The following is a 14,456-nucleotide window of genomic DNA, read 5'->3' on the forward strand; positions in this document are numbered from 1 at the left end:
TTTTAAAAGACAGCCATTTGGAAGGTGAGGCCATTTACAGAGTTGCAAGGAGCAACCTTAAAGACTGCAACAGGATTAACCAGGAGCTATATTTAACATTCTGGCCTGATTTATTTGATTTAGTTCATCATTGATTTAGTTCCTCTAAGAAAATTAGAACAATATCCATAGCTAGTTTCCAGAAATTTCTAAAGAAGTGGTATTTTCATGGGGCTCCCTAGAAGAGAGTTGTGTGCTTCTCTGAAAGCAGTCCTTAATGTAGAGAGAGACAAGTCTTAATCTAGGGCAGCTGAGCAGAACTTCTGCTTGCCTAGTGAGGAAAAGAATAATTTTTGATGAAGTCTGGACAGTCCTGTGTTGACCAAGGTTTCTAATTGAGAAGCTTGTCTCTGGCCTAGTAAAGTACTAAAGATAAGCTTCAAAAATAAACTTTCTATTGGTGACCCTGGTTGTCACCCTACAGATGACATAATTAGTTGCAATAGCATGCAAACATCTCTGATTAGGGAATAGATCTTTAAAGTACACTTGACACACAAAAATGCTGGGTAGTTCTATTTGGTTTTGTTCTAACTGGCCTTGCTTCATTGACTAGGTGAGAATATTTCAGTATGTTTTTAAATTAGAATTCTGTTACAAGGTCAGCTCCCAGGACATACCTGTTGCTAGGAGTATTTGCAGAGCATCTCTATCATGGCTACTAAATGTCAGCTACTGGCTAGAACCTCTTGGCAATGGTCATTCTTTGCTGTAATTGTGCTAAGTCCCATGAAGAATAAGCTAAGATGGCAACTGAGAGTATCATGTGGTTTTCTTCCGTATTCTGTTAGTATAGTGAAAGTGAAAGTCACTCATTCGTGTCTGACTCTTTGCAACCCCATGGACTTATTAGTCCATGGAATTCTCCAGGCCAGAATACTGGAGTGGATAGCCTTTCCCTTCTCCAGGGGATCTTCCTAACCCAGGGACTGAATCCAAGTCTCCCACTTTGCAGGTGGATTCTTTACCAGGTGAGCCACAATATAGTGAATTACTATAATAGATTTTTTTAGTAACCTTGATCTTCAAATCTTAAACCAGCCTTGCATTCCTGAGACAAACCCCACTTGGTCATGTGGTGTTACCCTTTTTACATTATATACTGCTAAGACATTGTATTTCTTCTTGAATCGCTTCCCTGGGACCGCCCCACCCCCCAACTTTCTTCACTCAGAATGTGCCCCCAAAGGGGAAGCTAGGACAACAGTAGGACTTATCTCACTGGTTTCCATTCTAGGCCAGGGAATCATCACACTCCCATGGCCCTGCCAGGTGTCGCGCTCACTAGTTGTTTCTGGCAGAAGGGTGAATGCAGGCTCTTCTATCATCATGGCAAGAAATGGAAGCCCCATAAGCTTTCTTAGGCACTGAAAAGTGCACCAGTTTTTGTTGCTTCAGGTTGTTTCTCTGCCAGACCTATAAGCTTGAACTGGAAACTATAGCTAATTAAGTTCTACATGGGCCAGTTTTCCTTTTCATGTTTGACTATATTCCAAGTTGTAGCTTAGCAGCCTTTGACCAGTTTGTTCTAGAATTTGAACTTCAAAACTAAACCTTATTTCTCTCTCCATTTAAGTTTCCTTCAGCATTCGAGTTTAATGAACTCTTCTTGATTACAATTTTGGATCACCTTTATAGTTGTCTCTTTGGGACTTTCTTGTGCAACTGTGAACAGCAACGACTCAAAGAGGTAAGTGTATTATATCCCCTGGCTTTCCTGACTGCTGGAGGGCCTTGTCCCTTACATGCCACTGTAGAAGGGGGGGTGAATGGAGAGGACACTGGGCCTCACCCTCTGTTGTCTGTAAATGGAGGGCTGGCACTAAACGCCCTCCCAGGGTTCACCAGCCCCAGTGCATGTGTCTTATCTTCTAGCCCCTTCTCTCAAGGTAGCAAGCTCAACTTACTTTCCATCAAGCTTCTCCATTAGATTTACTTCTTCCTTTTCTCCTCACTTAGGGATAAAAGACAGAGATGATCAAAAGTGAGGGAGCATTGGGAGAAGGCAGTTTCAAGAGTGTCCTCTGGTTCAGAGAAAAGGACTTCTGCCTGGTGGAATATTCGAGAAATTAGGAGAAAAGAGCAGGTCCCCAGTGCCCACCTCCCCTTCTCTTAGCAGCCTCCCCACAGCTGATGACTCCCTCACCCCACACCCTCTGTGGTTCTCCCCAACCTCGCTGGCCTTCGCTATTCAGTCTTTTCCCTTTTAACCCATCTCTAAACTGGGAGTCACCTGGACAGGCCCTGGTCCTCCTGTTCTGTCTAGGTGACTTCGTCCATCTCAGGGATCTAAATGCTGTTTTCCTGTTCCTCTCTCTTTTGCATCCCACCACTCAGTACCACCTCTGCCCATCCACCCCAGCTGCCACATTCAGTCCCTCAGTGAGTGCTGGCAGCCCTGTCCCCAGGATGGATTTATAATCTGGCCACTTCTCACTGCTCCAAGCGTGTTGAAGCCCCTCAACCCCCAGTCTTGCATCTGGACTAAGGCAGCTACCCAGAAGTGAGCTTGGCTACCTGTATTTCTGACCTCCACACTCAGTCCAAACACAGCAACCAGATGGGCATTCCCCAGCTTCAGTCCCATCATGTTCCGGGCCTCTGCCTGAAACCTCCCTGTGGCTTCCCACTGACATCAGGATGAAATCCACATTCCTACAGGCCTATAGGAATTTAAAAAGACTGAATTCAATGGCATGTGACTTGCCTCAATAAAGCTGTTTTTAAAGAAAAAACAAATCAACAGAAGAATATAGTTTATATGTCGAATTTAAACTCTTTTGGTCTTACCTTTTTTTTTAATCAAAATGTGCTCTAAAAAATCATCTCTTGAGATATAATTTACATACCATACAATTAATCCCTTTAAAGTGGGCCATTCAGTGGTCTTTAGTATGTTCAGTGTGTAGTCATCACCACCATCTAATTTCTTAAAATTCTCATCCCCCCCCCAAAAGAAAGCCCGTACCCTTTAGCAGACACTCCCCAGTCCCCCTCCGCCTAGCCCCAGCAACTACTCATCTATTTTCGGTCTCTACGGATTCACCTCTTCTGGATATTTCATATAAACTGAATTATACAGTATTTGTCTTCCTGTGTCTGACTTATTTCACTAAGCATACTGTTCTCAAAGATCATGGATTATTAGCATATACCAGTGCCTCATCCCCTTTTTATGAGTGAATAACATTCCACTGTATGGAGAGACCACCATTTGTTTATCCAGTCATTAGCAGATAGACATTTGGGTTGTTTCTACTTTGGGTTCTTACCAATACTGCTGCTATGAATGTTCATGTTCAAGGTTCTGTGAAGACATATGCTTTTACTTCGTTGGGTAGACACCCAGGAGCTCTCTATGCTTAACCCTTTGAGGAACCACCAGACTTTTTCCAAAGTAGTTGCCACATTTTACATTTACCCTAAGCAATGTCTTAGGGTCCTGCTTTCACATCTTTTTAGACACTTGTTATCTTTTTTATTCTAGCCATCCCAGTGGGTGTGAAGGAGTATTTCATCATGATTTTCATGTGTTTCTCTGATGACTAATGATACTGAGCATCTTTTCACGTGCTTATTGGCTATCTATATATGTCTCTGCACAAATGTTTCTTCAGATCCTTTGCCCATTTTTGAGTTATCTGTGAGGAGGGCGTGGCAACCCACTCCAGTATTCTTGCCTGGAGAATCCCTTCGACAGAGGAGCCTGCCAGGCTACAGTCCATGGGGTCACAAAGACTTGGACATGACTAAAGCAACTCGGCATGGACACATGTCATTTTACTATTAAGTGAGAAGAGTTTCTTATGTGTTCTTTATATGTACAAGTCCCTTATCAGATATGGTTTGCAAATATTTTGTTCTCTGTGCAGTGTCATTTCACGTTTTTGGTAGTGTCATTTGAAACACACAAGTTTCTTATTTTGATGAAGTCTAACTTATCAAAGATTTCATTGCCTAACCCCAAGGTCATGAAAATTTAAACCTGTGTTTTCTTCTAAGAATTTCATAGTTTTAGCTTTTATGTTTAGGTATATAATCGATTTTGAGTTACTTTTTGTATGTGGCAGGAGGTAAGGGTTCACTTATTTGCATGTGGTTATCCAGGTTTTTTTAATTGGAGGCTAATTACTTTGCAATATTGTGGTGGTTTTTGCCATACATTCACATGAATCAGCCATGGGTGTACATGTGTTCCCCATTCTGACCCTCCCTCCCACATCCCTCCCCATCTCGTCCCTCCGGGTCATCCCAGTGCACCAGCCCTGAGCACCCTGTCTCATGCATCGAACCTTTATCCAGTTTTCTTGGCACTGTTTGTTGAAACAGTCTCCCATTGAATTTTCTCAGAATCCTTGTTGAAAATCAGTTGACCATAAATGTGACAGTTTGTACTCTCTATTCTGTTTCATTGATGTCTATCCATCTTATGCCAATACCACCTGTATTGATTACTGCAGCTTTGCAGTAAGTTTGGAAATTGGGAAGTGTGAGATTTCCATATTTGTTCTTTTCTTCCAAGATTGTTTTGGCTGTTTGGGGTTCCTTGAAATATTGCTGCTGTTTCTTATAAACATAAAATACGAAACAGTCCTAATTGAATCTCCTCTGTCTAGATAACTTGGGGAGTAGTCAGCAGATTGGTGGAAAGCACTCCTGGCCTCACCATTTTCTCATTTTGACAATGTACTGTAAAATTGGGAGGTGGGGATCTATAATCTAATGATACGTTCTCTATATAAGGCTTTACCCCTAGATAGTCATGACTTTCCAGTGAAAGGAATATAATCTGTAAATTTACCTATGGTCCTTAATATTAAGGGTCACAAGAGCAAGCTGCAAAAAAGAATAAAAAATGTATTGTTAAATAGGGGCACCATCATCCTGCAATTGGTAGAAAGTTCTCGTTCTGCCTTCACATAGTCACAGTCACCAGATGTCATCTCACTCAGCAGTGTTTTTGAGACAGCCCCACCTCTAGGTCATGCACACAGTGGGGTGCGGTGGGGCTTAATAAATGTTCCTGATTTTTATCATTTGAACTCACTTCATTATTCAAGTCCTTTTCTCTACTTGATACAAGCTCTTGAGGATATGAAGGAAAGTTGAATTTTTTTTTCACTGTATTCCTTGTTTGATTTTCAGGATGTATCTACAAAGACTGTATCTTTATGGTCATATATCAATAGCCAGCTGGATGAATTTTCTAATCCCTTCTTTGTGAATTATGAGAACCACGTCCTCTATCCTGTTGCTAGTCTGAGTCATTTGGAATTATGGGTAAACTATTACGTGCGATGGAATCCACGAATGAGGCCTCAGGTATGTTTTTCTCATTTTGAAAAAAGCGTATCTTTCTGCCCAAGGAAAGATGGTGGTGTAGAACATATGAAAGCACAGAGCTGATGAAGAGTTGTTAAGTTACTGATTCCTGCCCACTCGCCGCCTCGTTCCTCAGAATGCTTTCCCTGCCCTTGGCTTCTCACCATGCCAGCAGGCGATGCCCTGAGAACCTTTTCTGCCCCTCCCCTGCACCCCCTCTGAGGGCCCAGCTTCTGTCACCATGCATGAGGCAAATGTTTAACACGGACATAGGGCCACTAGCTGCTTCCCGCGTCTGAGCGATTAGGGCAGCCGGCATGTCCACACTGGCGCAGACACACTGAGCACCACTGGGGCTGGAGCACATTTCTACCTACCACCCACCCAGATCCTGGGTTGAATGTATGTTTTGAGTAGCAAACAAACCAACTTTTATTAAGAGTTGTAAAATGCTCTTTTATTAAGAATATCTGAAACCAGGGAGATAGTCTCAGCCCTTTTCCCACGAAACCTAACAGTATAGTTAGACAACGTCAGTGGTCAGTATTGTAAATACAGGTTTTCAATTTTGTGGCCAGGAAGCCATCAGTCCCTATGCTCATGCCTGTATGAAGAAGCACCCCTCTTACTAGTCCCATGGCATGTGGACACTTAACAGTTGGCTGTGGCCTTCAAAAGACTGCCTCAGAAGCATGGTTCCCAAATCTGGCCCCTTCCCTCTATGGGTGACACCCACACCTCATGCAGCTCCCAACTCACACAGCCAAAGTCAGCACCGTGACAATCCTGTAGTGGAGGGCCTGGGCCCAGAGCAGGTTGGGGAGTGGGCCAGGCCTTGGTGATGTTGAAGGCCCAAGGTGCGCAGGTCCAGGCCTTTGGACTTGATCCTGGGGGCTGCAGGAGCCACCCTTGGGGTTGCAAGAAGCTCCCTCTAGCAGTGCAGTTCAGGAACAAGGAGGGTGGCCATGGAGACTGGCACAGGGATCAGCAGGAAGGCTGGTCTCCAGTGAGGGGGCAGGGAGCCGGGCCAGACAGAGGGTAGGTGGTGGGGACAAGCCTCTTTTCTCTGAGGAGGAGGGCCCTGCTGACATCTTGTGTGTTATTTCCTTTGGGACCCTTTTGGCTTTCATCTCATACATGGCAGCACTGGGTGACTGGCTCCTAGATGGGCATTTTCTCTGCTTTATTGTAAATGAACACAGTGGATGAGAAAACAGAATGAAAGGCTGCATGGAGGTGTAAGATGAGTGTCTCAGCCTGGGCAGGTGTGAAGCTGTATGCTCACCTGCATGGTCTCCTCTGTCTGACCCCGATAGCCGGTGGTTAGTAATGGCCACTTGATTGCAAAGCAAGTAGAATCAAGTCCTCCACAGCAGGGACATACCAAGTAGGCCCAAGGCTAAGAGAGGAGCTTTGCCCACCCCGCAACGGCTTCTGGAATCAGCAACTAAGGCAACTTTCCTTATTTGGGGGGATCTCTGCCATCAGACTCCCACATTACCACTCCCTCCCTCCTTCCTGGGGCCAAAGTCAGGAGTTAGCTCCAAGCCTCTTCTGGGCTGCTTCCCAAGCACCCTACTGTGTTGGAGACACCTAGGTGCCTCCCCGACCGCACCTAGCCAAATTGCTTTTCCCTTTTGTCCCTGTCCCTCTGTCTTGACTCTCTCTCATGTGCTCACGTCTCTGGTCACTCACTCTCAGTCTAGTCTCTTTTTCATCTGTCCCCTGCTTCCCCTCTTCCTCCACCGGGGTGATCACTACTCACATCCCTAATGGGACAGCTTCCAGACTCTATGGGGAGGGCACAATGAAACACGCAGGCCCAGTAGGCATGGGGTCTCCGAGAGGACTCCCACCCAGCCAGTCCCTACAGGATGAAGCCCAGTGTGTGAGTGAAAAGGGTCAGAGGAGAGAGAGCTCCAGGTAGAAGGGCCAGCGAATGCAAGGCATCTGCCAAAACCTGGGAGGTGTGAGAATGAAGGAGGGGAGTAGGGGCAGGGCCCAGTGAAAGGTGAGCAGGGGAGGCAGGCTGGGGTCAGACCACACAAGGTCAGGGTCTTACCTTCAGGGCAGCAAGAAGCACCTGGAAGGTGTCCATGGCATCTTAGGGCCTGGCTGAGGCTCAGGACCCAGGCTAGAGGCTTCTGTGGAGATCATGGACAGGGGCCAAGGGGGAGCTACCCAGACCCCTACCCCGTGCCCCCTCAGCTGGTTAATCTGCCCACCCCGGTCTGCTGAGATTCACAAGAGCTGTGGCAGGTGATGATGAGAGCTTGTGAGCTGAGTGCAGGAGAACGTGGGGGCTATGACCCCAAGCTTCAGGCTGGTGGACCTCCACCCTGGTAAGGCCCCTCTCATCCCTCTCTGGTCCAGGAGGGTGAGGCGAGGCAGGGGTGCTGGCGAGGCTGCCAGAGGTTTTGTGAACACGGACAAGGGGCCGGGGGCCTGGGCCCTCTCCCAGCACTGCTCTCTCCAGGGCCTTCTGCCCATGCCTGTTCTCGCTCATGAAGCCGAACACAGTTTCACGGTGGAGGGAGGTTTTTCAGTCAGCAGCATGATGTCCATGCTGCCAAGTGGCAGCTCAGGCCTAGAGGGGATCACCCGGCCCTAGACCCCTCCGGGGGTCTGGCTCCCCTGGGAGAGAGAATGGAGTCCCCATGCCTCAGCCAAGCCACAACTCCCAGGGCGGGCCCCTGGTCCCCCAGGCAGAGGTGGGGGGTGAGGGTCAGGAGGCCGGGGCTGGGCTGACCTGCATCTCCACCTGCAGACGCCCACCCACCAGAACCTCAAGGAGCTGCTGGCCGTCCGCGCAGAGCTGCAGAAGCGGGTGGAGGACCTGCAGCGGGAAGTGGCGGCACGTGCCTCAGCCTCGTCGGAGCGGGGCTCCTCGCCATCGCACTCAGTGACACCTGTGCACACGTCAGTCTGACACCGCTGTCCCTGTGGCCCAGGCGGGGCTCCTGTCACGTTCCTCATGAAGCCCTGTGCCCGCCTCGTCTGGGTGGCACTTCCCACCAGTGACGGATCTGTGCTAGGGGATGGCCCCCACTCTCATCAGTGCTGTTGTGGCATCAGCACATCTTTCCCTCCTGCCAGCACTTGCCCAGGGCCACGTGGGGGACCCTTGGGCGCGTGGAATGCAGGGTTCAGGCTCAAGATGGGACATCCTTGTGAAAAACCAACCCACCCCCTTTTAAAGGCTGCACTGCCAGCCACAGGGCCTCTTTCGGCTCTTAGCTCCAAACCCTGGGGCCTGACAGTTAACTCTTGGCTGGGGAAGACAGACCATCACCATCTCCCCATGCCAGCGGTCCTGCTGCACCAGTTACCAGTGTGTACATATAAGGTATTTTTTAAAAAGAGAAACATACCTTTATTTTCCTATGTCCTTTTTTTTTTTTTTTAATGTTTAGTCACCGAAGGAGACACCTGCTTGACTGAACTGGGTGAGCAACGGTCAAGCTGAGCTCATGCGAACTCTGACGTGGTTCATTTGAATGTGGTCACCTCGGACCATGTGTCCTGTCCTCCCCTGACTGTGGGACCTGCCTCCTGAGGCAGCCCAGGCGCCTGTCCCCTGCCCCCTTGCTACTGCTGATAGCTTACTGTCAAAGCGGGTCTTCTCTCACCTGTTACCTGCTGTCTGAAGTAATAGTTCTCGTTTCATCAAGATCCCTTCAAACTCAGTTTATTCTTGTCACTGCATTTTGGTACTTTAAAGCCACCACGGCACTGTGACTTTGGATGCCAAAAGCAGAGTGCTCACCTCCCTCAGTTTCCTGGTCTCAGAGCCTCTCGGGCCTTTTCCTGCCCATCTCACAGCTTCTGTCTCTGGGCTCCAGGGCTCCATGAGTCTGAGCAGGCATTCACTGACCATCAGACGCTCCATCCACTAGCACTAGAGCTCTGAACTGCTCTGGGTGCTGAGTCAGAGTCTTGCACATTTGCACTCTGCCCTCTTCCTCCTTGTGCCCAGCACTGCGCCCATACCTGCCAGCCCCCAAGACCCCATCCCCCTGGAGGAATTAAGCTTGCCTTTGAGTGGAGGAGACCTGAGTGCAACTTCATGGTAGTATCTGGTTGGTTTCAAATGACTGGATGCTACCCAAAGCCCTCCATATTGACCTTAGTTTTGAAAACAAACATTTTTTTACATTTAAATACTTTTAAGAGAATAGATGTTTTTCAACTTGGAACCTTCTGATTCTTATAGAAAATTATCTGGTATCTGTAAGGTATATTTATTCTATGTAATTTGATAACCTAAAAAAAGTCTCCATTTTTACCATCTGGGGGATTTGTTTCTAAACTGCATTTTAATTGATGTAACTTTTGATTCCTGCTTCCAGAATAGCTAAAACCTTATTTATGAATGAGTATGCTGGATTATTCATTGATATGTGGATTTCTTACAAACAGGGACCCATTTTTTCCCTCAGAAATATCTATACATAATCCTCCCACTGCACTAAGACCACTAACCTTGTTGTGGACTGGATGATGTTTGTGAGAATCAGAGAAGTCAAGGTCAGCTAGCCTGCCGCAGGGATTACACCTGCAGGGAGCTGCCCCACTCCACCCCTCCCCCTTCCACATGCTGGGCCCTAGGAGGACCCCTAGAAGCTCCCATTTGGTTTCAAAGCAGCACAATAGAGCATTTCCTTTGTGTCTTCCTAGCACAGAACTGTTTCTAAAACAACTTGAAATGTAGTTTTGTTATGTAAGCAATTCTTTCTTGGTTTTATTTAAGTGTACTAGAATGTAAAACCTTTATGGTTCAGATTTTTAAAGACTGGTACAGTATGATATTTGCCTCATCTGATGCACTGTATTTCAATCTGTAATTAAAATAATGTTTGCTCCATGGTCTCATTTTTTGTTGTCTTTATTTTTGGTAATTTTTCCCTTGTGGAAAATTAATAAACATTCATGTCCAAGTTTTTGCGACCCCATGGACTATAGCCCACCAGGCTCCCCTGTCCGTGGGGATTCTCCAGGCAAGAACATGGGAGGGAGTTGCCATTCCCTTCTCCATTGGATCTTCTCGACCCAGAGATCAAACCTGGGTCTCCTGCATTGGCAGGCAGATTCTTTACCATCTGAGCCACCAGGAAAGCCCATTTTACTTACACAAAAATTTATTGTGTGTCAAACACAGTCAATACATGTAAAGTACTCTTACATGATTTAATTCATTTTCTAAGTGGTAAATGCTATTCACCCTAAGACTTGAGTGTGTTGGCTGAAATAGGTAACTACTCTAAAATCAGCAACACCTTAAGAAAACACTCAAGATGTGAGGACAGGGCTGGAGCCCACTGAGAGGCAGGTTTGGCCCTGAGGAGGCCAGGCCAGCTTTCCAGGCCATGAGTCCTAGAGCTTAAATGGGACAGACCTATGGGGAGCCACAGGGTCCCCACCCAGAGTCTTCAGAGGGAGTGCTGGCCTTTATGGGAGCTATAAAGGCCTGGATGAAACCATGCTGGCCCCTGCATATAAGGCCCCTTCTTCTAAGGCCTGATGTCCCTGTCCTCCACGCAAGTGTGGGGGCCCCAGCAGCGACACCGAGCAGCAAGGCTGGGAGGGCCCCAACTTCTGCACAGGAGAGTCACATGGGGGTTTGAGTTAGAGGACTTGGTGCTATTTTACTACAAGGTTGGTATGGCACAAAATGCCATCACACTGTGAGACCCTCCCAGCGGCCCCCATATCTTCCTCATGGAGTGACAAGGGCAGCTCCACCTCCAGCAGACCACTCTGCCTGCACACCCTGGCCCTGTTCCACTTTCTATGGCTCAATCACGTCACCCTAGTGGACCCTGGCTACTGGCTTTCTTTGAAGAAGACAACACTGTGGGCTCAGGAGTTGTGAGTGAGGGGCCTGCCTCTGCGCCTCCCTACCCCCATGACATCTCCAGACCTCAGCTCCCTGTCATGCAGGGGACCACCCCAGGAAGGCTGACTCTAAGCTGCTCAGCATGAGGGGAAGTGCCAGAACCCTGACCCTCTCAAGAAAGGCCTTTGGGTCCATAATAATGAATTAGGAAAACCAGCATCACTTAACAAAGGGCATGCCTTCACACCGGCAGAACCAAGGATCGGTAAGGTTCCACTTTGTTTAATGCAAACATGAGAGAGCTTACAATTCATCCTCAAACACAAGCAAAGAAAAAGTATAGGGGATCCTGCCATCGGTCTCCACTGCTTCTTTCTCAGAGAACTGGGACTAACACCCAAGCAGCCAAGGCAGTGGGCCTGGTGCCACTCTCTGGGTGACACTTAGGGTGCCCTGCCTCCATCCTTCAGGAGCTCAGAGTTGTTATAAACACTGAGTCCCCCATCTCACCCCCAGTTAAGCTGATAGCAATTAGATATGGTCAGTATTCTAGCATACTTGCTACCTCCGTTACCACCTGGGATGGGCCTGAGCCAGTCAATACAGCTTCCAGGTGGACATAGCTACGAGAGCCCCCAAGAATCAGCAAGCATCAATGCCCTGCCCCGGGCCCCAGGATGGGAGCTCTGCAAATGGATGGCTGAGTGACTTTCAATGCCCTAGTCACCAGCGCAGAGCTGGGTACTGGGCTCCAGGCTCAATGCAGAGGGCACTAAGACAGACAAGGAAGGGCACGATGGGTCTCTCTTAACCCAAGTCAGTGGTACCGAGCAAACGGATCCACAGGGAGCGCTGACTCTTATCACCGACAGGATTTCAGGGTCTTCACCAGAAGATGCACCTTGCTGCAGAGCCAAGGTGGCCCACCAGGGGCACTGCACCCAGCCACGCCGAGGATGCCACAGGCCACATGGCTCCCTTCCTAGTCACCACTGTGACTGTGACTTCTCTATAAACGGCCAAACTTCTCGGTGGCTGGGAGAGCCTCTTACCACGCACAAGTGCTGCCTTGTGTCTTTCTCTGAAGTGCCTGCAAATGGTGGTGAGCGGCCCTCCTAACGTGATGAGTGCTGCCCTGATCCCTCCTGACTCCGGGGCCCTGATGCCACCCTCTTTAGGTGACAGCAGGCTATCAATGCAAAAGTCCTTCAGAGTGGCCTCCGGCCCAGCACCGGTCAGGGCTGGGGACATCAGTCCACGAGGGCAGGCCAGGGAGGTGCTGGAAACAGGCTGAGCTCACCAGCACTGCCTCCACGGCTCACTTCCAGCTGTCTTCTCAATGTTCCTCACCCCTGGCCACACACAATCTGGCCGGCCTGGCATGAGCCCCCCTGGCATGGGCATGATGCGGGGCCCATGACACACTCTCCATAACATGAACACACGAGAGAGGCACACGCAGTCTGACCTGCAGGGTCTGTTCTGATGTCAACTGTCTCCCTAAGAAATCAGAGTTGTCTTGTCCCAGTCTGGTGGATGTAAAAGAGCCAACACACAGCCGTCCTGTAGCACGTGAAGCAGACTCACATGAGGCTTCCAGAAGCGCTAACACTGCAAACTCATCCATAGATGGGGCGGGGGAGGCGGCTCTAGACTCTAGCTCAGCCCCTGACAGCAGCACCCAGGGGAGATCAGGATCACACGTGGCCCACACAAAAAGTTCTAGGAAGACAGCCTGGCTCCAGCCCACCACAGACAGAACCCTCCAGTCTGGGTGCCCCCAGGCCCCCAAGCAATCTCCATCACAGGGGGGCCAGCAGATGACCAGAGTGTGCCCAGGTCACATGAGTGCCCACACCAAGACCATGCCCCTTCCCCTCCTCCCACAGACATCTTCAGACAGACAGTGGGCATATTTCAGGCTCTGACGCTCATTCTGTCATGTGTAGCTCCTGCTACCAAAATAAGAACACACATGGGAGTGGGGTGGGGAACCCTCTGCGGCCCCAGTATAAAACTCAATGCCGCAGCATAAGTGATTCCTGAAACTAATCACGTCAGACTGGAGACCACGTCCATGCCCTGGCATCATAGAGGAATTGGGCCTGAGAGCCACAGCTTCCTACACATACATCCAGGAGGGGATACTGTGACATGCAAGGTTGCACTTTAGTAAATGAAAAGTCAGAGAGCCCAGCAGCGTAAGGGCTGGAGGTGGAAAGAGGGATGGAGATAAAATCCCCCTGGGTGTGGTGTGTGTGCCCGCACTGTCTCCTGGCGCTCACCAGTGCACTCCTCACGGCCAGGCCCCTGCCCACAGCCTTTCCAGAAACCCACCCGGTGAGTCAGTGCAGCGTGGAGGGGACCACAGGGCCCTGGGTTCATACTCCTGCCCATCCTCTGGCCCTCCCTCTTCTCAGTCTCCCCCTCCCCAGCTTGATAAAGCCTGGGAGCAGGGTGGCCTAGGGAGGCATCAACCCTGGGCACCCGAGGCTGGCCCTGGCTTTCAGCGGGGCCAGCCTCGGATTTGGGCAGCAAGCCTCTTGGGGGGCCCAGTGGCAGGGTGGGCACAAGAGCCAGACTCACAAACACCCAGAGCTATGTCTGGGAAACTGAGGATGACAAGAAGCCAATGACATCGAAGGAGCGGTGTGACAGCCATGGGTCCAGATGAAAAAAGGAGCTGGGTCTCTGGCGGCGGCCCCGTGTGCCCACGGCCTGCCCGGTGGAGCGGGGCCTTGCATCCTCTGCTCCTCAGATCCGGGGCGGCTCAGGGGCCGGCGGCTCCGCGGATTGCGTCTGCAGGGCCGAGTATTTCACTAGGGACATGAGATGCCCGTCAGGAGGGAGTCACATGAAGACAGAGAGAGACAACCACATCCTTCTCTGGGCACAGAAACCTGGCTCCCTGCCTGTCTGTCCTGGACGACTGGCCTGTGGCAGCTGCTGTGCCCCCAGAGAGAAGGAAGGAATGGAGGGACCCTGCGACCACCTGGGCCTCCTTTTCCTCACCTGTGAACTGGGAATATGCAGGAGACCTGGGTTCGATTCCTGGGTCAGGAAGATCCCCTAGAGAAGGGAATGGCTACCCACTCCCAGTATTCTGGCCTGGAGAAACCCATGGACAGAGGAGCCTGGCAGGCTACGGTCCATGGGGTCACAAGAGTCAGACATGACTTAGTGACTAAACCACCACCCACCCAAACTGGGAATGGTTCTACTAGAGCAACTGGGACAAGTTTCTTTTTCTTTCTTTTTT

General features: G+C 49.5%; 2 protein-coding genes across 7 annotated transcripts in view; one reads left to right on the forward strand and one right to left on the reverse strand.

Moving 5' to 3' along the window:
• MTMR1 (myotubularin related protein 1) overlaps window positions 1–10,227 on the forward strand; it is a 59,803-nt gene extending 49,576 nt beyond the window's left edge. For 4 of the 5 annotated variants that reach the window (XM_040265427.1, XM_040265430.1, XM_040265431.1 and 1 more), the window contains 3 exons: window positions 1,616–1,729; window positions 5,185–5,361; window positions 8,129–10,227. In XM_040265427.1, the coding sequence (XP_040121361.1) occupies window positions 1,616–1,729; window positions 5,185–5,361; window positions 8,129–8,290 (453 nt within the window). In that variant the 3' untranslated portion in view covers window positions 8,291–10,227. Of the gene's footprint in view, window positions 1–1,615; window positions 1,730–1,998; window positions 3,124–5,184; window positions 5,362–8,128 lie in introns of those variants that run through there. The other variant, XM_040265429.1, reaches the window with a different exon arrangement.
• Window positions 10,228–11,459: 1,232 nt separating this feature from the next.
• CD99L2 (CD99 molecule like 2) overlaps window positions 11,460–14,456 on the reverse strand; it is a 125,393-nt gene continuing 122,396 nt past the window's right edge. For both annotated transcript variants that reach the window (XM_040265433.1, XM_040265432.1), the window contains one exon: window positions 11,460–14,016. In XM_040265433.1, coding sequence (XP_040121367.1) covers window positions 13,952–14,016 — 65 coding nt within the window. In that variant the 3' untranslated portion in view covers window positions 11,460–13,951. The remainder of the gene's footprint in view (window positions 14,017–14,456) is intronic.

Source organism: Oryx dammah, unplaced genomic scaffold, assembly GCF_014754425.2.
Source record: "Oryx dammah isolate SB20612 unplaced genomic scaffold, SCBI_Odam_1.1 HiC_scaffold_23, whole genome shotgun sequence".
NCBI lineage: Eukaryota > Metazoa > Chordata > Mammalia > Artiodactyla > Bovidae > Oryx > Oryx dammah.